The 26,906-nt window shown below is 33.3% G+C and overlaps 2 protein-coding genes across 3 annotated transcripts in view; one reads left to right on the top strand and one right to left on the bottom strand.

The window, feature by feature from the left end:
- Window positions 1-26,906, top strand: part of LOC118183789 (uncharacterized) — a 193,401-nt gene that overhangs the window by 60,934 nt on the left and 105,561 nt on the right. The gene's annotated exons all lie outside the window — the stretch shown is intronic.
- The window catches only part of LOC118183790 (aldo-keto reductase family 1 member A1-A-like), a 65,628-nt gene that overhangs the window by 29,729 nt on the left and 8,993 nt on the right, over window positions 1-26,906 (bottom strand). The window contains exons 2-5 of the mRNA XM_035353393.2: window positions 22,366-22,536; window positions 18,199-18,315; window positions 15,305-15,391; window positions 10,777-10,893 (exon numbers count right to left, since the gene is read on the bottom strand). Coding sequence (XP_035209284.1) covers window positions 10,777-10,893; window positions 15,305-15,391; window positions 18,199-18,315; window positions 22,366-22,536 — 492 coding nt within the window. The remainder of the gene's footprint in view (window positions 1-10,776; window positions 10,894-15,304; window positions 15,392-18,198; window positions 18,316-22,365; window positions 22,537-26,906) is intronic.

Here is a 26,906-nt window from a genome sequence, read left to right on the forward strand (position 1 = left end):
CACTGCTGGCCGTTAAAATTGCTACACCATTAAAGCAACCTGCAGCAAAGTCAAAGAACCACAAACTGGGATTTGCAAATGATTAGCAAAGATTAATGCTGCAGCAGTGCCCATAGTAGATGAAAGACCATACTGGTGACAGGAATGGCCCTACGTCGTCTTTTCCGATGAATCACAGTTCTACGTCACGGTCTAATCTACTTATCCGTGTTTGGAGACACCGAGGAGACCGAACGTTGCCAGCTTGCATTTGTCATTGTCATGCGGGACCAGCATCTGGCGTACTGGAATGTGGTCCCATTGGGATACACATCACAGTGCCTCTTGTTCGCATAGCCGGTATTGTGGACTATCGCCATTACATTCTTAAGTCTATGTTTCTGCCTATTTTAGAGGTCTGTGTGACTTGATCTTTTAAAAAGGTAATGCAAAACCTCACATAACCTGTGCTGTCCTCACCATGTTTGATACAAAAGGTGTTTGACTTAGGCTAATGCAAAACAATAAAAGCCGTTCTTCCTTACTGTTACGATCAATTTTTAGTTGGACTCGTAAAACTAACTGGACACATTAAAGTCATTATACATGGTGTACCTTAAATGTTGCGACAAACTTCTTGGGGAGGTAGGGCACATAATAAGGATTAAGAATTGCATAGGAACCCATGCAATTCTTAATCCTTATGTTATCCGGAAAAGTAAGGGGTAAGTGGTAGCAGAGGTAGAAGATGGGAAAAGAAGCAAGTGATTAATTTGAAACATTTATTGGAGATGAATACAAATAGTGTCGATAACTTGAATGTTAAAATAGATGATCGAAGTTTGCACCATCAGACGCCAAACATGCTTGACACCAACGGACCATTTATTGACAGACATGTTTAAACACACCGGGAGTTTCTTTGATTGTAGAAGCTGCACAGACGAGTCTTTACACAAGATCCATTTCAGACACAACAAGATCATTATACAAGACACTTTTGATGGCTTCCCACGAAAAGAAATCAAAGCTCGATAAATCCGGTGAGCGTGGGGGGCCAGGGAACTAGTCCATCACGCCCAATCCATCGATGCGGGAATGATCTCTTCAAACGGCTACGAACATCCAATCCAAAATGAGCAGGGGCCCCATCATGTTGGAATCACATGTTGCGCCTCACATTTGGTGGAACATCGTCAAGCAAATCGGGAAGAATCTACTCCAGAAAGATCAAATAATTCGCGGCATTCAAATGGTCCATGTTTGTCAGGCATGTTTGGCATCTGATGGTGCAAATTTTGAGCATCTGTTGTAACAGTCAAGCTGTCGTACATCATTTGTATTCATGTATAACAAATATTTCAAATTAATCATTCTTGCTTTTTTCCCCATCTTCTACCTTTGCTACCACTTACCGCTGACATTTCCGGTATAGATTCCTATTCAATTCTTAATCCTAAAACCCTTATCACATACGATATTTGTTGCCGGAACAAAACGTTTGCAGCAACAGTTCTGAGAAACGTCCTTTGGCGAAATAGGGTTACCATCTTCACTTGGTAAACAGGCTGAAAACCAAACAAGAATCAGTTATCGCTCAGATTGGCGAAAGTGACGTTTCCTTTCAAGTGACATTCGCTTCTTCGTGTTGTTTTGTATCGCTCACATGCTTTTCGCTTTAAACTTTATTGTTAGTAATGGAAGATAATAGAAAGCTGATTGCTATCAAGTTAATCACTTTGATCTCCACTCTGGCACTTCAAGTAACAGATAAACACACTTCTGGTTATAGTAATCAATTACATCAGTAATAGCCAAATTCTGTATACACTAAAAGTAGTTTAAAACGTGTGCTGGATAAGTCTATTTATCAGACATTATTTATGTGTATTTTCTGTTGTCTGCATTGCAATGAAAATTTGATGGCTCACTGGAAAATTTGTGATCTGGTGATCACCTTCTGACCTTGGCTAACTTTAAGGCTCATAATTACTGTTCTGTCCATTCAAACAAACAAACAGACAAAAAAAAGGGGGGGGAAGACCTTTTATGACAAAAGTCTATATGGCTGATATTTACATCCTCACAGCCAGCAGATACTATTCAGCAAAATGAAGATCAAATAAAGCATATGAATACATGAGCAATCAAAACATGTGCGAGTTGTTTACTGTCCCATAGAACACTCGGTAATATACCTAAAACACATTGATTATACCAACTCTAGAAATTAGGTGGTGCACACCATGAGTTTGTTTTATGTGATTACGGCAAGGCCTCGAGGGATATCTGCCTAACAGGAGAGATCCCTTTGTAGAAGATTTTTTAAAACTGGCTCGTATACCAGTTACAAATGGGGCAAACCAAGGAAACGTCATGTAGCCAGGCCGTTCGCGGCAATGAAACCTTAGACAGAACTAACAGTCTCAACGACACTTCGTCCACAAGTAGGCCGTGCACTTAATTGGAAAGTGCAATTCATTATGTAAACAGACATGAAGGTGATAATCAGTTGTGCACTGTTTTAAGTAATCAAATGTTATAAATGCACAGCTGTTACATTTCTTATTATTTATTAGTCCTGTTTTTATTACGTAGATCATACATATGATATAATTATGAATTAACCCAATAACAAAATGTGTACGCTCTTTTAGTACTCAAATACTCATCAATTATTTTTCAACTGATTATTACATACCCATAATAATTTACAAAGAACTGATAACTATAGTTGCTGCCAATTACATAATCGTTATCTGAATTAAAAGTGACTTCAAATAAACTTCTGGCAATGTTCATTTTTGCATTCATACATACATATATATACACATCTAATAAGTCATATATTTACATACAGATAGAGAGATGCGATGTTTTAGAAGTTGTTAGTATATATGTATTAGTATTAATGTAACGAATAAGATTTATATTAATGAATGTATATACAAATGTTTTTCATCCTGCAGAATAATAAATCAATAAATTTCCAATGTTTCAATATGTAGCATTTACAATAAAAGTATAGTTTCTACTGTATTTATAATCCAAAAAATATTTCATTAATAACATGAAAATAAAAGACAAATTTAATGAGTATTCTCATTATTACATAAGCTATGCTTTTCTCTTTTTATGCATCTTTTATGCTGTTTAAAATGTGTCACTGATTATGCAATTAATTTAAAAAATAAGTAATTAGGAGAAAAGCCGCGCATATACAAATGGATTTTAAAAAATTATTCAACTTAAATTTAAGAAATAAAATTCTATTATATAACAGTGATAATACACGATCAGCACGAAATACGACAAATTTGGCGAAGAACAATTTGTAAACAAATCCGAACTGCAAGAACGTCGTAAAATACTGTCAACTCTGAAATTTCCACGATTATATATTTAATGAATATATACACATTTAAAAAATGACTCAGGCAGTTGCATTACAACAAAACAGCAATAATTAAATCAGCCTCTATTTTCATCGTGCATGACTTCACAGTGACAGCCATCGCCATATTGAAAGTTACCCATGATCCTTCAGAAGCAAAACTTTCGTCTGATTGGTTGAACGTTGGAGGAACACGTCTCCAGCCGGAACATTTTCGGACAAGTTTTAAAATGTTGCTAGTAGCCAGGACATGTTCCTCCTAGCTAGACGAAACATTTTTCGGAAGCCTCCCGCTTAAAGCAGTGCTACTAGAATCTCGTTTCTCGGAATTGTCCCAGGTAAGCGCGCGCGTCCCTAGAAGTGATAGGGCCATTAGGATGTGCCCTACCTCCCCTAGAAGTTTGTCGCAACATTTACGGTACACCCTGTATATTATTCCTTTTCATGATAACTATTTTTGTCGGCTGGTCGGACAAGAAGATAATACTAAATATAATTCTCATATTGTGAATGCGAATTTAAATTCCAATATAATTCCTTTTTTGCCCTATGCGTCTAAAAATGATATTGAAAGAGCCAGGTAAAAATGTAAGACATTGTTTATAATCCTTATTGAGTAACTTGCAGGGATGTGCTGCACAACAGTACAATAATTTCCTATAATTACATTTCGCTTGTGGTCACCGAAAGTACAAATAGTCACGAATTTGTCTCATTAATATGTCGTCATTTCGCATTGTAATTAAATCGGTACAAAGTTTTCATTTTTCCTCTCACAAAAGAATAATTTTATTTTTTATTATCCCTTTTTATACAACAAATGAATTGGGTTAACGTCATTTTTATTAAGGATTCCTTCTGCGATAAACTTGCTACCTAAGTCTTCTTTTTTAATAACGGTTTCTGCTCATCTTTTAGTGAAATAAAGATAAAAAGAAAGTTCGAATAATTTGAAAGAGAAATATGTAAATTAAACTATTTGCTTATTATCAAAGCAGTATTTAATTCACACTAGCCTCAGTTCAGTCACATTTGAGATATAAGTCTGCTATATTTTCTAAGTTTCGGAGAAACTTATGTTCAAAATTTGTATTTTATATGTACCCATTCCATCATATATACCACAACAGAGAAATTATTAAAGTCATTCTAACTTTTCTGATATTGGTTTAAAAAGTTTTAGAAAAGAGATCTATCTCAAAGGTTGTAAAAATTTATTCAAATGTCGAAATATTTATGTTAAGGCACAAGCTCAAATAAGACAGTATAAAATTCAATTTATAGAATTTTTAAGAACTTAAAAACTTCTAAAACATTCAGTCGCGAATTAATGTAACTTATTAAATGACCACCGTAGTAGATGCACTGGTTATTTCCAACTGATTTTAGAGAGATTAGAATATTTCGTTATGATAAAGTTCTGAAAGCTATCTGCCTATAAGAAGGAATATCTTCGCGGAAGACTTTGTAAGAGAAACTTGCTCGTATTGTCTTTAGACACTGGGAAAATCATGAAAATTGCCCTGCATCCAGCCTGAATCCGGATCGAATTACCAGTGCTCAGCTGTTTTACTGCCCAACCACTAAGGAGCTTGATTACCGAAAGGGATTTATCGTGGATGTGGATAAAATCCTTTAAAAAAAGAATTTTAAGATGTATAAATTTTATTTTTCCGATTGGCAACATTTAGCTTTGAGCTAACAATTTGCTCTGTAAATTAGTTTATTCTGAATTTCACCCAAACGTAGGTTGTTTTCATAACGTAGCCTATTTATGAACTTTGCGAACATTTGTGTACTTTTCTCACCATGCAAACCTTCGCATCTCATTCCCTACAAGCCGACAGCTTAAACAACTAACGACGTTCACAGACCAAAATTTTCATTAACGTTATCCTACAAATAATTACCAATAATGTAATATTTCGAAATTTGTAATCAGTTTCGGTGGAGGTTAGATATCATGTCCGATTACTTTGGTGCTTATACCAATCTACCGACGACTGAGCCATTGAAAGATTTAAAAGCAGTGTGCTTCCATCCTGTGCAAAGCGCCAGTTATTTATGTTTCAAAATTAATCAGAAAACTCGGAGAATTAAAAAAAATATGTTACCACTGCCCGAAATGTCATATTATCTTTTTCGAACTAGTGTATTGTCATTTGGCAAAGTATAAGATACTTAATTTTTCTTTCAAATTTAACCTGTCTGCTATTGATTAACAAATTAAACAATTCAAAATTTATAAACGCATATCTTCATTATCAGTTTCTAGTTGGGCAAGTGAAATAAGATTAACTGGACTCATTAAAATCAATATATATTATTTCTTCTTAAAGAACTGTTTTAATCTGCAAGTTAGGCAAGCAGGTAGCACTAAATGTATTTCTCATATTATGGAATGAAAATCAAAATTCAAATAAAATTCCTTTTTCGTTTATCCGTTTAAAAATGCTATTAAAAGAGAAAGAAATCTAGGATGTTGTTTATGATTCTTATTGCATCAACTTCCAGGAATGTACTACGCTATAGTAAAATAATTTCCTATAATTTAGTTTCGATTGGGGTTCTCAAATCGACATTCAATCTCGATATAGCTCGTTAACAAGCCGTCATTTCATAAAGTAATTATGTCGGTACGAAGTTTTAATTTTTTCTCCCAGGAAAGACTATTTTTATTTTTATCATCCCTTTTTTATCTAGCAAATCGATTGCGTTAACGTCATTTTTATTAAAGACTCGTACTGTAATAAACTTGTTACATTAGTTCTTTAAAAAAAATCTATCATTTTTTTTTTTTTTTTTTTGTTTCTTTAGTGAAGTAAAGATTAAAAAATTTCGAATGATTTCAAAGAGAAATATTGTTGCGTTTTTTTTTTTTTTTTTTCTAACACCAGTTGTTACGTTATTTTCTTTCTTCACGTTCGTACGGGGTTCGTGTGGATTTGGAGTGAATAACGACGACACTTGACTAAGTATCGAAACACACTTTATTCAGCCAATATTAATCAGGACAGCTCCAAAGTCACGTTTTACAGTCGTCGAAGATCTACTATACACTCGCTGGAACAACCAGCGTCACAGCCTCCAGGTTATCAGGCTACGGAGGAGACAGCTTCACTGCAAAGTACCAGAGTACAGCTCCCGACTCTGCTCGATCGTTCTCGGAACTCCACGTACTCTCGAGATTCTCCACGCTACAACTCACGATTCCCTCGACAACACACAGAGCACAGCTCCCGACTCTTCGGTTCAGTCGTTCCCGGAGCTTAACACACTCTCTCGACGATGCACTCACCGCGATAGACTAAAAGACTCTTCGATGCACTCGACGACCCACTCGGCACTCGCTGCCCGGCTGTCAACTCGATCGACTCTACACGAACTGACTAACTCGAGACACGCTAACTCGCAATCACTAGCAGGGTTTATATAGCTTTCGGCTTGTGTTAGAGAACATTCTGGGCTAAACTGGTAAGAATTCGTTCCAGAAGGTTCTCCATCGGTCCATGGCAATATGCCAATTTTTGTCCATGGCATATTGCCAAATGGGCGATTTCTCGCCAAATGTGGTAACCCTGCCCTTCCCATGCCATTTTATGGCAACCCTAAACCTGCTTTGCGGGGAAGCCATCTTACCACGCTTGTACATTTGTAACAATATGTAAATTATAGTGTTTGAATATTATCAATGCAGTATTTAATTGATACTGTCGTGAATTCAAACACATTTGAGATTAAAGGCTGCGATACATTGTGAGTTTTGTTGAAAATGGAATTCAAAATTTGTATTTTATAGTTAACTATTCGATTACAGATACCACAACTGAGAAAATATTAAAAAGATATTCTAACTGAAATTGTTCATCGAAGGTTTAGAAAACAGATATATCTCAAAGGGTGTAAAAATTTATTCAAATGTCATTAAATTCATCTTAAGGCGAAAGCCGAAATAAGTCAGTAGGAAATTCAATTTATGGAAGTTGATCCCAATTAAGACAGTAGGAAATTCAATTCATGGAAGTTGAGCCCAATTAAGACAGTATCAAACTCAATTCATGGAATTTTTTAGGAGCTTCAGAACTCATAATGATTTTAATGGGAATTAATATAGCTAATTAAATTAAATGATCACTTCTACACATATAGTTATTATTTACAACTGATTTTAAATAGTCTTTTTTGGCTTTGCCTTATTTAAATAACCTAACCTTATCTAACACAGTGGTAAATTTATGAAAACGGTCGGGCAGCCAGCCTTCTTCTCCAGGATTCGAACCTAGATGAGTAACCAGAGTTCAGCGGATTTACCTTCTCTTAATGGTAAATCTTAACTGATCGTTTTTTCTTATTTGTTCATACGGTTCATAAACGTTCATAACTATAGTAATGGTATTTACATATCATATATGACACCAGGCTAAGATTTTGCTAATGATACAGACATTCATTGAAAGCTGATTAATATTCCCTTGCATTTTTATCCTTGCTGTTGATGTCGTCTTTGAAAATGAACTAATTTCAATATATTTGAAGCAGTGTACTGAATGACGTATAACAACTAATTTAAAGAGAGATTCGTCCAATATTTACCGTATTTGCAGGCGTATAAAGACGCACTTTTTGTCTTTGAAAATAGGTCTGAAAAACGGGGTGCGTCTTATACGCCGATACTGCGTCTTATACGTCGGTACTCAGTTTTTGATTACATTTATTTCTGGAAATTTCCTCTGTTCGGGGTTATGCGATTTTTTCTTTGTTTTCATGCGGAGTGAGAGAATATTACAGTTACGTAGAGTTCAGTGAATGTGCATGCGCTGTCATCGACGATCATAAACTTTCCAATTTTTGTGAACGACTTTTAAGTGTGTGAAAGTTCAAGTGTTCATCAATTAGCTCTGGGTTTTGACGAAGAAGATTAAAAGGTGTTCTTTATCAGATAGATTTGGTATTTGCGAAAAGAATTACTTTGTATTATTTTATATTTAAAATACTGTAAATTCGTTACAATGATTAGTAATAAAGTTTTATCTTTCAAAAATGTGTATAAACAGGGGTGCGTCTTATACTCCAGCAAATACGGTAACAGAAAACCAAGCCAAAATACACTTGTATGAATCCTCAGAAAAAGAAGATACATTAATACTAAAATTAGAATCAATTCGAATGTGGTTCTCAGTTGCTTTAATTTTAGTTTAAAGTTATAGAGTCATCCACTTTGGTAACTAACATAAGCTATGAAAACTCTACCTGGAAACTGCCACAGAGACTGTGGAGAGTTTAAAGGCCGCTCAACCGGTATAGTGGTTAGCGTCGCTGACTACCGTGCCGAAGGGCCCGTCTTCGAATCCCGGAGAAGGCATAGATGTTTTTAAATGTATAGTGTCGGTGCAGCATAGCGGCAGTCTGAATATGGGGCGAACCGAAAGTCCTCTCGTGTGGTTTGGTGGAAGGGAAGAGGGGTGGGAGATGCTCCGACCCGTTCCATCCGGGACGCTGTTCATCAAAATTGGGGGAGGAACTGAGCTAAATCGCAGTGTCATCTGTATGGTGCTCAAGGTTGTTGCCAACGACAGGCGTATCTTGCATTCCTTGCCATAAGGAATTTTGTCGGTTTGGGCTGATATTACTGTCAGACAAGTGAGCATAAGTAATAAAAGGGTGTAAAGGACCCTTTTATTTAGTTCAGATATAACTAACATAAGTCATGTATTGTGCTTACAGAATTAGCCAGCATTTATTGCATAAATTAAAAAATAAGAGAATTGAAACTAAAACTACCTTCAGCAGGCGGAACATGCTCTGATTCCACCATCTAAAACCTTCCTTTAAATACTATCTCTTTTTTATCTCCTTTGAATATGCGCGAACTAGAAATTATCATTCTGGTAGGAAAATAGAAAGCGAGAAAGACACAAAAGCTTAACATAAAATAACAAAATAAATGGATACTCGTGATTAATACCAAGATCTGACTTCTAAGCACAAGAAATCTCCGTATGACAAGTATATAGATTAGAAATTAATGTCTAGATAAACGGTAATAATGTGATATAAAATAAAGAACTTACATAAGAAACATGGCTTCATTTAAAAAATTAAGAAAGCGACTGGTTTTTTCCTTCATAACTATCAGAAGAATTTTCACAGACTCCCTATAACCGGTGTAATAACGAAGGCGACTTCCACAGTTAACTCGAAATTAATGCGACGACAGTTAAAGGAACACAACAGACATATATCATAATATAATTAACAGAAAAATACTATTAACAATTTAACGGCTTTTTAAAGCTATTTAATTTGAAGAATAAGTTCATTTGATTCTGTAAATCAAATAAGCATTTAAAACAAGAATGTATTTCAGATTTAAAAAAAAAAAAACGATATTTTTATTTATATCAATCTTGCATTTTAATAGAAGTCAATGAGAAATAGAATATTAATGCTTGTACGTTTAATTTATTTTCACACTTTAGCAATTTAATTTTAATGGAAGATTTAAAAAAGTTTATACGTTCCAAATTATGTACGATTATATTACATACTGCTATGGATCTTTTAATATATTTAAATTTATATATTTTTATTTAGTTAGTTAGTTTTGAGATTTTACGACTAAACTTGGGTTTGAATTTAAAATTTTAGCACGACAGCTCTGCCGCGAACCGTGTCTGAGTGCAATTATTTCTTAGAAACATCATCTTGTAGAAAACTCAATTCTCTAAACAAGAAAAAAAATGTATATTTTAATAATACTTTGCTATACGGACTGTCTGGTACGTTTCTGAATTCACAATCGTATCAAATATGCTAGCTCATCTACATTAAATTCCATTTTAAAATCACCGAGATACTTTTATTAATATTGTTTCTAAGAAACAATGATAATCTCTATCAGTTATGTGGGTAAAATAATCTAATCAAAATTCTCACGATGAATGAGCTGTTGTTATTCATATCCGTAAAGCAGAATTTGTTGAACATAATGCTGCTTAATAAAATTCAGTTTATAAATAAAAATGATAAATAATTTTTCTACACTAAGGAATTGCCGTAATGATTAATTTACGATACATTCAGAAAGGTACCTAAGCTATTACTCACATAAACTTGTACAGTGGCCTTTATCTAAAGAATAGAAAAACCCTACGAAGCTTATCTGGCGCATTTTCCCGCCGGAACTCATTTTCCTTCAGTTTGCAAAAGTGTATTTAACGATACAAAATTTGTTTCCGTTCGCTTTAAAAAGTTCACGTGGGATTTATTATAAATGCTTTTTATCTGCTGACAAGGAAAATCCTCATGATTGTTAAAAAATATATCATCTAGTAAGGGACTAATAAAGAAAAGGAAAATATCCCGTAATCTTTCGAATATTTATTGTTTAGTTATGCACTTACTTGCAGAACTGCTGGTTTTATTCTTGCTGCATCATAAATTCGCTGAATCTGCTGGCTGTTAAAGTTGGAGATGCCTATAGATTTGACTAATCCCTTATCAACGAGCTTTTCCATTACCTGGAAGCAGAAACTGTGTTTAGAATATTGGCGAAGCATTACAGGAAATATTTTTTAAATTTTCCTTTAGAATAAATACAGCTATGGCGGATTTAAGAATAGCGTCTGTTTAACTTTTTAATTTCATGTTATTGAGTATTTGTTTGGACCGTAGTGATATAATTTATTAATTCTATAAGTATCATCACTGATTATTGGGATGTTTTTGTATCGTTACGAAACTCCCAGCTGCAGTAAAATAGCTTCCCCGTAAAGCGGGTTTAGGGTTGTCAGAAAATGGCAAAAACAGGGTTCCCAGAAACAGGCGACAAAATTGGCGATATGCCATAGACGGAGCGAGAACATTCTAGAATGAATTCTTACCTGCTTTCCCGAGAATGTTCCCGAAGGCAGGTCAAAAGCTATAAATAACCTGCCCGTACGTGGAATAGCAGTTTATTGTGAAGTGTATCGTGAGAGTATGTTGAGTTTAGTAGTAGTGTCTTGAGTTCAAAGATCAGCTCCAGAGCAACCGAACCGAGTCAGAAGCTATATTTTAGTGATTTGCTGTGAAGCTGTCTTTACCGCTATAGCCTGAAGGCTGTGTTGTTTATTATTTCAGCTTGTTTTTCGTAGTTCTTCAACGACTGTAACGTGTCTTTGGAACTGTCCTGTATAATACTGGCGAATAAATTGTGTTTTGATTTTTCATCAAGTGTTGTCATCAGTCACTCCAAATCCACGAACCCGTAGAACGCAACAGTATCGTGATTTTCTCTGAACGATCCCAAAAATGTAATGGACAAACAGATACAAATATCTGGTTATTAAGAACAAAACGTTATTGCAAAACTTTTAGCTTCTTTATAAATAGCATTTAGCAGCAAAATGTTTGAGTTTATGACTGCACTGATTCCATTTGACGTAGAGTCGAGCAATTTTGTCATTTTTCAACAGAAACAGATGACCATACATCTTGCACAATTCTCCAAAGTTTTTTTTTTTTTTTTCAAATCTCATGACGATGGCCTTTTATGTTTACTTTTTATATTTACTTTTTATATTTACTAAAGAATTTTAATGTTACATGTCTGTTGAAGGCAACAGCATTACTTTTTTGCAATATTAAAGCTTATACATGTCTCGTGCCATCACATTGCAAGCTACAGTGACTTCTTCTTTCACCTCAGGTTATAAGGCAAACAAACATCATGCACTTTCAGGTTCAATTTAAACACACTGAAAAAAACTTTGAAAGATTTCAGATTTTATATTACGCCCAAAGTGCACATACATACACGTTTCCAGAGTATTTAGGCTAACGACCCTTTGGGATAAAAGTATTTAAAAACAGCATATCTTTAAAATTTGAGTTAGACAGTCTCGCACGCTGGAGATAATAAAAATGTATTTTATTCCGTACAGTGTGTTGCCATTGCTCGCTTTGAAAAAGCTGAGTTTCTTAATCAAAAGTTCGTTTAGTTTAAAAAATATGAAATAGATAGCAAAACAAATTCGAAATTCAAGATTCGAGCTTCCAGAGGCCCATATTCCGGAGGACTATGCTATTCAAAATTTGATGACTCTAGGTATCTTTGTTTTTTCACAGTGCGAGAAGCATACATACATACATTCACGAAGATTCTTCATTATTTAATTTCTTTAAATATAATACAGGAAGACAATATTTGGTGGCAACTATATGAAAAGAAATACAGCAATTTATAGTGATTCGACATAAAATGCCATTTCGAGAGTAATAGTCCTTCTGGGCTAACGTTCCTTTGGGCTAAAATTATTTTGTAGATACAACGTAATACATAGTAAAACAACGATAATTTAACGAATAAGGCTACTTAGACAACAAAAATTCTGCAAAAGTAGCAAACTACTTCGAATTTCGATATAAATAAAAGTTTCATACAAATTATTCGCCCGTTGATCATCACGCTTAATTGTTTATTTATTTATTTAATAGCAGAAGTATCCGTCATTGCATGTGATTTTAACGCAGAGCGAAAAGGCTTCTGGAGATAGGGTAGATTTTCAGAATCACAGGTAGACAGAGGTTTTCCTCTTATTTTGGTTAAACTCGAATAAAGCTACATTTAGGGTAAGCATTATTTTTATTGCACTTTTTATCGCAAAGCTTGACGACACGCGGTTTTCTTTTGCTCGTTCGGATCGTAAACAATCAAATTGTCCGTCGTGCTGAATCTTAAGCAAGTTATGTGTTAATTGGTTATGGGAAAACATAGACATCCCATGTTAATACCTGCCACACAACGCGGTTATCCCTGTGCCTTATTGATACTCAAAACGAATGTAAGCTGGGTGGGAAAATTGAGTCGCTTGAAGTCGAAGACCATATTTTTATCACTAAGCATGAACGGAATGTTTGAAATGAATACGTCTTCACGTGCGGCATCCCCTTGTTCCGCTGCACAGCTTTGGCGGGCCATTCATACGCAATAATATGACGCGTTATTCTTTTTTTCAAAGTGAGCTTGTATGTTGAGTATGATGATCCTGTGTGCTCAAGAACGTTTAAAAATTTCATTGGATTTTTAAATAATTCCACAGCTTGCTTTATATCCATTACTGAGCCAATGGACGAAAAGGTGACAGAGTTTTCGGGAAGCATTTCCTGAATAAGCTTTTCGGGAAGCATTTCGGGAAGCATTTCCTGCTGTTGATGCCATCCACTGGCAGAGTTCTTCATTTTCGAAATATTCGCGGAAAACTGGTAGAAAAGGCACTTAAATTCTGCTTTGGAGGTTCTACATTGTTCTAAAGCGTAAATGAACAGAGCGCCATATAGTAGTAATATAGACTTTAATAAAACGAATAGTAAGAGGGCAACAAAGGTGACGTGAACCCAACGTAATTTCAAAATTGAAACTTTGCAGATAAATTGAAACTTTTTCAAAATTGAAACTTAGCAGATACTGTTGCTTGCGTACGCGTTAGACATTTCTGGTATTTTCTGCTTTTCGAAATTACTAAAAAGTAATAAGAAGGGCGAATTACGGTTGCAGTTAATATAGGGATCAACTACATTAATTCAGTTACAATGTCTATTACGGTATTGTAATTAAATAAATGTATTTACAGAGGCCGGACCCAAATGTCGCCAAGTCCGGCGACTTTGCAATTTCTCGCCAAATTTTCCGAAAGGATAAGAGTCGCCGAATTCCTTGTCAGCTTGGCGATATCTTGCCAAATTCCTGAAATACCCATTTATTTATTGTTAAATGGGCTGACACCTGTATTCTTACTTTTCCGACGTAGCTTCTCTCTTTAGATTTTTCATATTACATTATGCAGCAAAATACAACAATTTCACCAATGATTGCACTAAAATCATCTACCTATGTACGAAATTCGTAATTTATTTTTTGTAAAAAGCAATAATAAATTCCTAGCTTAGGACGTATGACTTCCGCTGATAGCGAGAGCGCAATAACGGCGATGTGAGCCTAAGATGGGTGACGTGTACGTGTACGCATGATGATTGTCGTGACCACAATATTTTAATATAAACGACTTGAGTGTGAATCACGTTAAGTGGCTTTTGAAATCATATGGAGGGAGTGACTTTCGTCTTGTCTAAAAAGTTAAGTATGCAAAAGTTTATCAAGATTGGATTAGATTTGTAAGAATTACACGAAAGCAAATGACATTTTTTCAATATATATATATAGAGAGAGAGACAGATAGATATAGATAGATAGATTAAAATAGAGAATTGCTTTATTCGACTTACAATCATCCCATTTTCTCATCATCCAATTCATTTGGTCTAAATGATTTTCCTTATAGAATTGTCTTTACGTAGTTTCCAGTTTTATTATTAATACTCGTATAGATGTGAATCATTTCCAAAAATAATGTAATAATACTGTTTTTAATAATAAGAATTCAGAAGTTTTATGATTATTTCTGATTTTACTTCATAGGAATTTCACTGGTAAATTCTTGTAAAATTCAGTCATCGTCCAAATATATTTATTTCCAAGTACTATTAATTTCGTTGATGGAATTCAATTAAAAATTTGTACCATTTTCTCACAAAATTATAAGCCTTCTAAATAATTAATTCTTTCTTTTTAACAAAATAAAAAGTAAATGAAAATTTCTTGACAGTAATTAATTCTCTTTTTCCTTCTCCCTAATCTTCATTTCGTATTTGTAACCATTTTCCAAATTTTTTTAGAACATTAATTTCTCCTGTCAAACACAATTTCATTTTCTACTCGCATTAATTAAGTTGCAGTAGAGTTTAAGTGTTGTCAATTGTACTGAATTTAAGAGAAAAATTATTTTAAATTGCGATGAATTCTAAAACAATGAAAAAATTAAAAAGGCATGTCAAAAAATGCCATATTTTATGTGAAATACTTTGAACTTAACGAAAGTATTAAATACTTACGCGCCAAGTTTCTACCAAATCAATCGTTTCATCTCCATCGAAAACACCGTTTTTAGTCGGGAAAAGAGCGTAATCATCGTCAGATCGCTGCAAGCAAGAAAAAGAATTTTATGCCCGGAAGATGCTCTTTAAATATATTACTTTGCACATCTAATACCTATTCTCCGTAAGTTAAATTTTAGGAAAAAATATAATTGGTAATATATATATATATATATATATATATATATATAATCTAAATTGTTAAAGTCTTGTAAATATGAATTTAATACATGTTCTCAAAGACAGATAATACGTTGGATATAAAGTTCTAATAAAATTAATTAATATACACAACATATCCACAAAGTTCACATAAAATCAAAAGTTGAATAAAACAGTATTTTTAGATCTTAATCTTCAACATACAATACTCGCAAGTCTATACAAAGCTTGAAACGATTTATTCTTTTGCATGAATTAGTATGAACTGATGTTTAGGAATGCTATTTTTAAGCCGGTCTATTACGGTTTCTTGAATTTCTTCAGTGCTATTAAAAGAACCACTTTTGGAATGAGATTTCATTTTAGGGAGGGGTTTAGTTTGCATATGCGAAATCGGGTGAATAGAAGGGATTGTGAAGAACTGTGGCACATTTGATAAATGTTGCTTAAGGAGAATGAAATTGCATAATCGCTCATTTTAGTGCAGCAGAAACCTAGTGATTCGATTATACATTTTCAGGTTTAACATGCCGAATTCTCTTCAGAAGTGTGTCCATTATGTCTTTATACAATATGGAGTTCGTTTTCTGTCCCCTATTATAAAAAATATCCTTAAGAATTATCTCTTACATTCAACATGCTATTCAATCTAGATTTCTGATACCGAAGTTTCTGTGTCCTACGTGAACTTTTCTCACCCAAGGAGGTGATTGCCTTTTTGTCTCTTGATGAAAAGCACCTAGATCAGTGTTTCCCAACCTTTTTTGTGCTATGCTCCACCTAAACCTTTCTAAAATTATGCTACCCCTAGTATATACAGAATTTTTAATATTCAAAAATTGAAATGTTCACGAAAGAAACTTGAATGATAAGTTTTAGGAAGAAATCACTAGAAACTTTTGTGAGTAAACATAGTAGTAAGTAAAATTTCAGAACATGTAATAGGGAACTAAAATTCAAGCACAAAATAATTTTAATGAAATTTTTTTCTGTTTTATTTTAAGTATTAGTAATTATTTATCATTAACAGTTGCATTGTGAGCAGTAAACAGACACTTTAACATTACTCTTTTTCAATTTTTTTCAAGTTTGAAAATAACTCAAATCTGAATTAATATGAGCATTATTTTTTGCCTTTCAATGTGCATCAAGACCTCGTTTCATTAATTTGTTGGTCAGGCATTGTTGGCATAAAAGACAAAAAGGTGACCGTTCATCGTGTACAGCTAGTATACGCAAACTCATATAATATGAGACTTTTACAAATGATCTATATGCATTCAGGATCCAATAAATGCGCTGGAAATGCAAGAGGTGTAGTGAATACATACTATGCGCAATGAACTATGTACTATGAACGAACTATGTACGTACGAACTATGTACTACAACGAACTATGTGTTGTGAACTAAGTACAAACACGTAACAGTCGCACACTGCGGCATGTATAGGGCATTATGGAATAAACCAATGTTCTAAATACCTCTGTAGTATTCGCTGCACGCAGTAATCAATACTAGACTCTGTATGAGGTTTCTGATACCGATTTAGAATTTATCTAATTGCAATTTATGTGTGATGCAAATCAAAAGAACACCATGTATGCAACATGTACTACGTAAACTGCGTGAGATGCGCGTGTACAGCATATGTAATACAATAAGTGTTAAATGATACTGTATAGTATTGTAAATATGTAAGTATTAACAGTTATGTGTGCCTCTATTGTAACTTAGCAGGCGTTATATAGTACCGTCTAGAATTGTATAAATATGAAAGTGTATAAGTAAATATGTAATGTAAGTAATTGTGTAATATAAGTAATGTAAGTATTAATACATTATTCTTTATTTTTGGGACTGAAATATAAAATTTTGGAAAATTTTGACTTCTTGAAGAAAATTTAGAAATTTGAACATCCCTTGTCCCTTTAAATTCTGGACGAGTTCATTTTCGAATTGTCCCCCTAACAATCTAGTTGCCCCTCCTGAAGGACGTGGGCCCCACGTTGGGAAACACTGACCTAGATCATCTCCAATTACAAGTTACCCATTTTCTAGCCGTTCTATTTTTCTACGATGATGATTTAAAATATGCGAGGCTTTCCTTCATTTTTCCCATGATGTTTTGTACGACGATGTTTTCTCTTGCGTTATTTTCTCATTGACATTTCCGTCCGCGTTGTTTCCGGTGGACACCATCAACTCAATGTCTCTTCATAGTGATAATATGAAAATTGCGATTATTAATAGCCTTTACGCTTAAAATCTTTTGTATAGACATTAGAATTTTTGGAAGCTAGAAATTTAAGAAACCATATATGCCCTCGCCGACGCTCGAACGCTTTATGTTTCGTTTGCTAATGGGAAGTGCTACTAGTTATACCACGAAGGTAGGCAGTAGGGAAAGAGAAAAGTCCTTATACTTTTTTAAGTAATTCTTAGATGTATTTGAAGGCCTTAAACTTCTTTCCAAAGATTTCCACACTTTGTTTTTACTAAGTTCTGCTTAAATTTCTCAATATCCTTTAGTCTTATTCAGTAAATCTAAACATACTACATGAAAGGGCATGTGTGTGTTTGATACACATGTGTATTTGTATGCATATAAGAAGAAAGCATGAAAAACAAAGCAGATATGCATGCAGTTATATATACATATACAATGTAGTTGATTATTTATATACGTACTTTGGCTGCAACTGGGAAATGAATTAAGTAGAGATCGATGTAATCCAACTTAAGCTCCGACAGAGACTTTTGAAAGAAGTATTCCACAGCGTCTGGACGAAGACCGTTATTAGGAAGCTAAAATAATAATTTAAAAAGCATTATTTCCAGACTATATAATGTATTTTAAAATCAATTTTTAATGCAGAATTATTGAAAAAGAATAGAAAAGGTATAAAATGCTCGAAGTTTGTAAAAATAACAGTTTCAAACAATTCTGACGATAAACAAAATTTAGTTGGTCAAAATTATAAAGACATTGTTCAGTTTCACTTTATTTCAAAAGAATCTGAGAAAAATATGAAGAATTCTATTCTTTTTTCTCATATGCAAACATAAACTTAATTTTTAAAATAAATTCTAAATTGCAAACAAATAGTTAGTGATACGCAATCAATTATCGGCGTCATTAAGCACGTAACCTATGATGAGCGAACCAGTTACTAAGACAGCTGAAACAAACGGGATTCACGGAGAAGAAACTGGCTGCATGGATATTTTCCTGGTTTTGTTTCATGAATAAAACTAATATGAGAGAATGGTTAAGTTAGTTATATCGTTAAGTTACATCGTCACAAGTGATTAGCCGAATTATAAGCACAAATCGTGCATTTATGTTACAGTACTGATTTAATAAAAATTTGTTTTTAAACCCTCTGAAGACTTCCGCAACTGTCAAAGTCCCGTTTGTTTCAGCTGTTCTTAATAACTGGTTCACTCATAGGCTACATGCTTAATGACGCCGATAATTAATACGCGTATCACTAACTATTTGTTTGCAATTAAGAATTTATTTTAAAAATTAAGTTTATGTTTGCATATGAGAAAAAAGAATAGAATTCTTCATATTTTTCTCAGATACTTTTGAAATAAAGTGAAACTGAACAATTTCTTTATAATTTTGACTCTGTCTAGACATAGAAATAATTAGCTTAACATCTGTTAGGAGTTTGATACTGCTTTATGCCACAAAAACAAGTCAAACTTTATACAATCATTAACATAGATAAAACCTAAAATCCTAACTTAAACAATCACTGACATATACATAAGCCTAAAATAACATATAGCCATATCATAGCATAACATATAGCCTAAAATCTTAAAAGTATAAAGTGTAATTGCAATGAGACATTGAAAAAAGTGTATGTTTTGCTTCGAGTTTAATGAAGAATTTTTCTAACAAATTCTGATTGATATCTTCATTTTAAAATGCTTGTAATCAATCTCACTTTTCTCCAAATCAATTTACAAGTAGTTTAACACGCTGAAAGACCTTTCTGTTATTAAACACAAAAAATAACTTGAAAATTTAATTCACGAGGAATTAATGCAATTTGCGACTAATATAAGAGGAAATTGAGATGACGGTTAACTTATTGACATTCCGTTTAACAGAAAGTATGATGAAGAGAAAATATTACAAAAGCTTGATCAATAATGAAAAGAATAAAACTTCTACCAGTAGCAACATCTTTTAAATAAATTAACATTCCTAAGGTCAGAAGACCATTTTAATGTGGAGGCACCTAATAAGCGGCCACCGTTGCCTTCTATAAGTGGTTATGGTTATATCCTATCTATGGCTATAACCTTTCTACAGTTATAACCATACCTTTTCCGGGATTCGAACCCAGGCCCTTCGGTATCGTAGTCAGTTCTCCTAACCACTATACCATCTAGGCGTCACGAAAAACAAACAACGAAACATCCATAAATCAAAACTGTAGCTGATTTTTTGTTTAAATAAAGAGATATGTTAGGGCTAGGCAGACTCCTTACCGCAAGGATACAATTTCCTGATATATAGTATATTGTTACGTTATTTTCTTCCTTCACATACGTACGGGGTTTCGTAGATTTGGAGCAAATAACGTCGACACTTGATGAAGTATCGAAACACACTTTATTAAGCCAATATTAATCAGGACAGCTCCAAAGTCACTTTTTACAGCCGTCGAAGCCAAAGCACAACGCCAAATAGAGGTCAAAACTCCTAACCGTTGATGCCTCAAAAACCACCAAAGATGTCCGATGACCGATGGGCTAGGCAAAATAAATTAATAGCGTTTTAGCGATCACAAAAATATTGTAAAAATGCTACCCATTTGAATACAGTATTTCTTCAGATGCACATTGCTTCAATTATTAAAACAATTACACCACTGCTGAGCAAACAGAACTTGCGCTGTTCTTCGGAATTTATTGATCCTTTATGTAATGATGTTAAGGCTAAAAATATCCTAAAGTGTTATCAAACATCCATGTTGTAGTACATCTCTTATACCTATTTTACAGTTTTAATCAGTATAGATATATGTTCATACATTATTCTTTACTTTCTTGAATCAAATTCGTAAGGGATTCTGAAAGTAGCACAGGACAGAAAAAATATGTTTGCCAAATAACATTACCATTTAGAAGGAGAAAGAGGAATAAAAGATTCAGACAACATATGTTTACATAATATAAATCGGTTTCATGATCCATCGGAAAATTCTTTCGAAAACAGAAAACGTGAGCGAGGTACAAAGATGCTGGTGCATAAATATGGTTTCCCATGACTCGAATGAATAAGCAGAGCTGAAAATGTATTTACTGAAGCTGATGGAAAAGCACAAAGAGTATTCCAAACAAATATTTCAGATTGTGTATTTGTTGTGCCTTATTCTCCTGGCATATTTTTAGTAGGAGAAGGAAAGAGATTCTTAATATGTAAAAACCAAAATGGTCGGAGACGGTACAGCAGAAAAATAAAAAATGAATAAAATATTTTTATAAGCATTCTCAAAGCAAATAATAAAGGCCACTATATGTGGGAGTTAACAATGCAATTGTTTTCGAATTTTTCTAGCCTCTTCTGGTAAAAATATAGTATGAAATCCTAGTTATCTCACATAACTCAAAAACGATTAGCTTCAAAATGTTGAAATTTTGTATATGGAACTACTATAACATGCAGATGTGCATCTCCCTTTTTGGTTGCAATCGGTCACACCAGATGTATCGTAAATTGGACCTTGTTTTTTACGCAGTGACTGTAAAAAACAAGTAATATAGTATATAAATATACCTACTTTGTTACCCGGCTCGGTGAGCTAAGTTTTTTTTATTCTTATATATTGGTAAATTGTGCATTTTTTGGCTTTAAAATTGAAAAAAAAAATAATGTTGTCCTTTTAAATTATGTTCTCCATATGTTCCGGTTAAGGTTTTTATGCCTTTATTTAATCTGCATGCAATAGCTGCAGAATTATCAACAATTTAAAAGTTCCATTAAGCCTAACGAAGCCGTCATTTGTTTACATTTGAAACTTACTAACATAGTGAATTAAGTGAGTTTCTGCACCAACTACACCTTTTTGTTGAGCGGGGCCAAAAGTTTTGTGAACCGAAAAATCTACCTTTCTGTCTAATTTTAATTCATTTAAACTCTAATTTTATCTGTAAAAGTTGTTTTTTAACGGTTTCTAACTCTATTTGGTGTTTTAAGTTTTTTTTTTTTTATTTATTTATTTATTTTACAATTTTTAATGAAGATGTTTTGAGTTTTTATGTATTTTTCCTTGTCACAAAGTGAGAACTGGATTGATTGAATGAGAAATATATCTCCAATTAAATTTTGAGAAATAAGTTTAAATGAAATGCAGCAAATGTAATAGGCCTCAGAAGGAAGACATGTGGAGTCTAGATCAGATTTTTTTAATAGATTATTTTATACTCGAACACTCACTGCGTAAAAAACAAGGTCCAATTTACGATTTTTTTCTTTTACAGATGGCAATGGCTATTATTAATAGCTCAGTTGATAAATTAGGTAAATATTTAAAAACGGAATGTTCAGCAAGGCTTGAAATTCCCTCGAATCCGAAATCTAATTAATTTGCCTTTTTGTTTAGATTCGGTCCTTACAAGCATTGCTATTACTTTATGTTGTAAGTTTTCAGATGAATGGGCTTCGAAACAATTGACGCATGGAGATGATTCTTCTAATGCCCAGCTGTCTAGAACACAATAATTCCGGACGGATTCAGTTAGCAAATAACCCATTCAGAATTCCCGACTCACGAGAATAATTAGTGAAACGACGCTTGTAATTGGAGCTCTTAATGATGCGTAACTAATTACCTTGGTCACAATGAATAGCTCTTCTCTTCTGACCTTCCCACTCTGCAGAACTTTCTGGAGAGCCCGACCTATGAAGGCTTCGTTGCGATAGGCGAAAGCCGTATCGATGTGACGGTATCCAACGTCGATAGCTGTCGAGATAGTGTCGATCACTTCGCTTTCATCCTTCGCCTAGGGAAAAGAAAGGAATTATATCCATATTTTAAGTTATAATCTATCACTATAGAACCAAATCTATTTAGTTCGTGATTCTTGTTAAGCAAAAATTCCGTTTTCTGTAAAAAATGAATTAATTCGTAAATGTTTGAAATAGTTACGTGAAAGCAGTTTCTTATATTGTTCTGAATGACAAGATTTCTAAACAAAGTTTTTAATGAGTAACAATATACAGTATTAACAATATACAGTAAAAGCTGTATGCACATGAGAGAAGGCTGAGGAAAATTTTTGCTGTGTATTCCATACCTTCCTTTCTATGACGTTTTCATTTCGCTGCTTTCTCCCTTTTGTAACAAACTTGGGTACGAAGAAAATTGTTGAAATGATGTTGACTGATGAAGAAAATTGTTTAATTTCTAGATTTTGACAAATATATATCATTGGAATGTTACTAAATCCTATCTCATCATCACGAATTCATATTTTAATTTCTACTCATAGGTAAAGTCAAAAGCAGGATTGTAGAAACGAGTTTTTATAATATCATAAATAAAAAATTCAGTAATTTTTAATCATATTTCCAAGCAGATGCAGATGTACTTTCAATTAGATTATTAGCCCAAATGGCGTTAGAAGTTACTAACTTCGTTTTGCCATTTCGCGTTAATTAACTATAAACGGCGAATCACTTTTTAAATTGCTGCCACCAAATGTATTATATTTAAAGAAATTAAATAATGAAGAATCTCCATAAATGTATAAAATGTGTTTTGTTTTTCACACACTGTGATAAAACAACGGTACCTAGAGCCATCCAATTTTGAATAACGTAATCTTATACCAAATATGAGTATCTGGAAGCCCTAATTTGGAATGATAAAATGATTTAAAAAAAAAAAAAAAAAAAAAAAAAAAAAAAAAAAAACAACCACCTTTTGGACGTAATATAAAATCTGAAAGCTTTCAGATTTTTTTTTTTAACAAATTTCGTTTCTCTAATAATATATATTCACTTACTTCACTTTAAAAGTACCCACCTTAGAAGCAATTTACTTCTTACAATTAAAACAGTTTACTGCTTCTAGTTTCGTTATGAATTTACTGTCTGCGCTGAAGACAGATCTTGCCTTTTGTAGCTTCGTATTTAAAGCACATTAAATTGAGTGAAAATTTAGGTGCAATACTTCTCAAATCTTTTCACGATTTGTTAAACCCAACAGTAATCCAGTTACTTGTATAAACAAACAACTGTTGTTATTAAAACCAACTATTGTTTATTTTGGAAACTAGCGTTCATCTTCGTTTAAACCTCGGCCAATGTGCGTATTCTTAACTGCGTTTCTTCTGGGTTTTCCCATGCATGATGTTACTTCCTACACAAGGGATGGGTAAACGTTTTCGGTCGCGGGCCAAAAATGGAAAAATAAAAGTTTGGCGGGCCAAAATAAATTTTTCTAAAAATTTTGAAAACAATATACAAGTATTACAATTTAAATATGTTAATGAGAGGAATGAAATTGCGATTTCATTTTTAAAAATTCTTATATTGACGTTTGAAGTGAGATGTATCGATTCTAAGGAGCGAGGCTAAATGCTCATCTGTCAGTCTACTTCTGAAATAATTCTTTCTAAGGTTTACAGTTTAAAACACTTGTTCACATATATAAGATGAAGCAAACATAGCACTGATTTTCCAGACGTGAGATATTAAATTTGGGAAACTTACTTTCGATAATGACTTGTAAAACTCTAAGTTTGGCATATTTAGAAACAACTGCTTGAGATGATTGTTAGGTTGCAACTCAATTAATTCAAGCTGCAAATCTTACCTCACTGTTTCACAATTTTCGTTGAAATTTCTGGTAAAAATATCTATTTCTATTTGAATGGCTAATGAATCTTGAAATCTTCGTTCGAACTCAAAATGCAATTTTTTTTAAGCCATCTTCATAATTCTTAAGCTTCTCTTCATTTACTGAGGGTATTGAATTTAACCTCGGGAAATGAGACAAGTCGTTCTTAACTAGATGCCCAGCAAAGAGATTAAGTTTTATTAAGATTCAGGTTTTTCTAAGAGGTCTAATTCACTTATATTGGATTCCCATATATCTGCTTCTCGAGAAAGCGATAACGCTTGTTGGCGCCAATCTACAGCTGTAAATTAACAGGGAACTTCCGCTTTTAACACTTTAACGATTGAAAGCTGTCTGTACTTGCTAGTTCCGCCAATTTATGTTTTGTAGGACAAAAATAGAGAAAGTAAAAAGATCATTAGTCCTTTGAAAAAAAGGGAAAAAAAATAAAATTTAAACAAAGTAGAAAAGGAGATGAACATATAATATATAAATATATATTTCTTTTAATTTGCCTCGGGCCGGCAAATTAAAATTCTATCCGCGGACCGGATAGAACCTTCCGGCAAGCCGAAGTTGGCCCGCGGGCCGTAGTTTCCTATTCCTGTCCTACATCAAAGTAAACTTTCCCTTAAATAAACAGACATCGAAGGAACCACACCTTAAGGCAAATTGCCAATAGAGGCTTTCCTTTCATCAATCAAACCACCCTGCAATCTGTTAAGATTCTATGCGAATATCAGGTAAACAATACGTTTGTTAAAGCTAATATTAGACTCTTCTGAAAAATAAAATTCGAAGTTTTTGTCAGTTAAGTTCATTATTGAAATTCAGTAGAATATCTTCAGTATTATTCAGTAAAAAGGCAACCTACATGGGGTTTTAATATTTTTCACGAGTTGCGGCGTAAATGAAAGCCAAGATTTTGTTTGTTTGTTTAAATTTTCTTTAAAAGCATTCCTCCTAAGGCAGATAGTTCTTAAGTGCTTTGCTGAGATAAGTAATCCAACCTAATCAGTAGAACGCCGTTTTAAATGCAAAATCTGAATTTTTCCTTTTTAAATATTTATTCAAGTATTTTCTGCTTTAAAATACCAATATAGTATAATCGAAAGTTATTATGAAAGCGAAAGTCATTAAAAGTTATTATGAAAAAAAAAACTGTTTGTTCTTACGAAAGCAGTTAAGATCTTACGAAAAAGAACAAACAGTTTTTTTTTTTTTTTTTTTTTTTTTTTTTTTTTTTCATAATAACTTTTAAATGCATTAACCAAGACAGCGGAGTACGACTTCGTTGATGGATAATTTTATCTTGCCTCACAATTAAATTTATTCCATCAAAACTATTTAAATAAGCATAAAACAAGAATATGAACATTATTTTTGTCTTTATATAGCCGGAATGCTCCTATATCAGCAATGAATTGATATAATTTCTGATTTTTACAAGTTGATCCACAGGTCTAACATTTCACTGACATCGTTTAAAAGAACATTTCATATGCTAAAGAATAAACAAACAATATTACAAATTTTAAACTATGGCTTACCATTTTCTCTGAATTTCTGAGGATCTTTGCTATAGGCTATACCTAAAAATTGATTCTAAGCATAAATATTTCCAATGTTCAGTAGTTATTTTACTACCATTTAGATGAAAGGAAAAATTTTTTGTAATTGCTGCTTATTTGGTACTTGAATTACGTTTTCAGTGTTATATTCATGCACTGGGGACAATACATGAGTTCTATTGAAGGAAACTAACTGAGTAGCTGCGAAATGGATAGAACTGAAGAAAAATATTAATTCTATATAGATTTACTCCCGGGGAAAGGAAAAATGGCACCGGCAGGTTTTGTAATTTTCGTCATCTACTGCATGAATGCGAGCCATTAAAAACACTCTAAGAAGGTGTTTCTTCTCTCAGAGAGTTGACCTTCAGGTATTTTGCATTAATCGATCAATCATTTAAGCAAATCTATTGTTAAAGATTTTTAAATGCACAGATAGAATAACGGTCAGCAAAGACTACTGACCGTTACTTATGGTGAAATAAGTTTTGTCTAAAACGCAAGATCTGCACTTATTCATACTTTTAATTGAGTTGCATTCTGGCGAGAGTTGAGGAAAGCAAAATGTATATATAGGCAAACTAAAAGGATAACTAGGCTAATTACCATAAACATTTAATAGGCGGCAGAGAATTTAGAAAGTGAAATTTGTATATTCTAGACGAAGTGTAGATGGGATGAAGACGTGCATTGCATAACTTTCTAAGGAATCATAAAGTCACTAATTATTCAATTTAATCAAAACTAGGCTATATCTTAAACACTTTTGATAATCTAAAGCATGCAATATGAATTAACATGAGACTGCAAAAGGAAGATTTATTTCCTGCTTTACCACTCTGCTATATTTCCTGAAATTCCTGATGATAGTAGATAAACAGGAAGATGAAAGATTCTACTATGCGATTAAGCAATTCACACTGGTTTAGAGAAGGAAAACAGGAAAATTGGGAGCTGA

The sequence above is a fragment of the Stegodyphus dumicola genome, chromosome 9, assembly GCF_044657685.1.
Source record: "Stegodyphus dumicola isolate Sdum_Otavi_A_Nest chromosome 9, ASM4465768v1".
Taxonomy (NCBI): Eukaryota; Metazoa; Arthropoda; class Arachnida; order Araneae; family Eresidae; genus Stegodyphus; species Stegodyphus dumicola.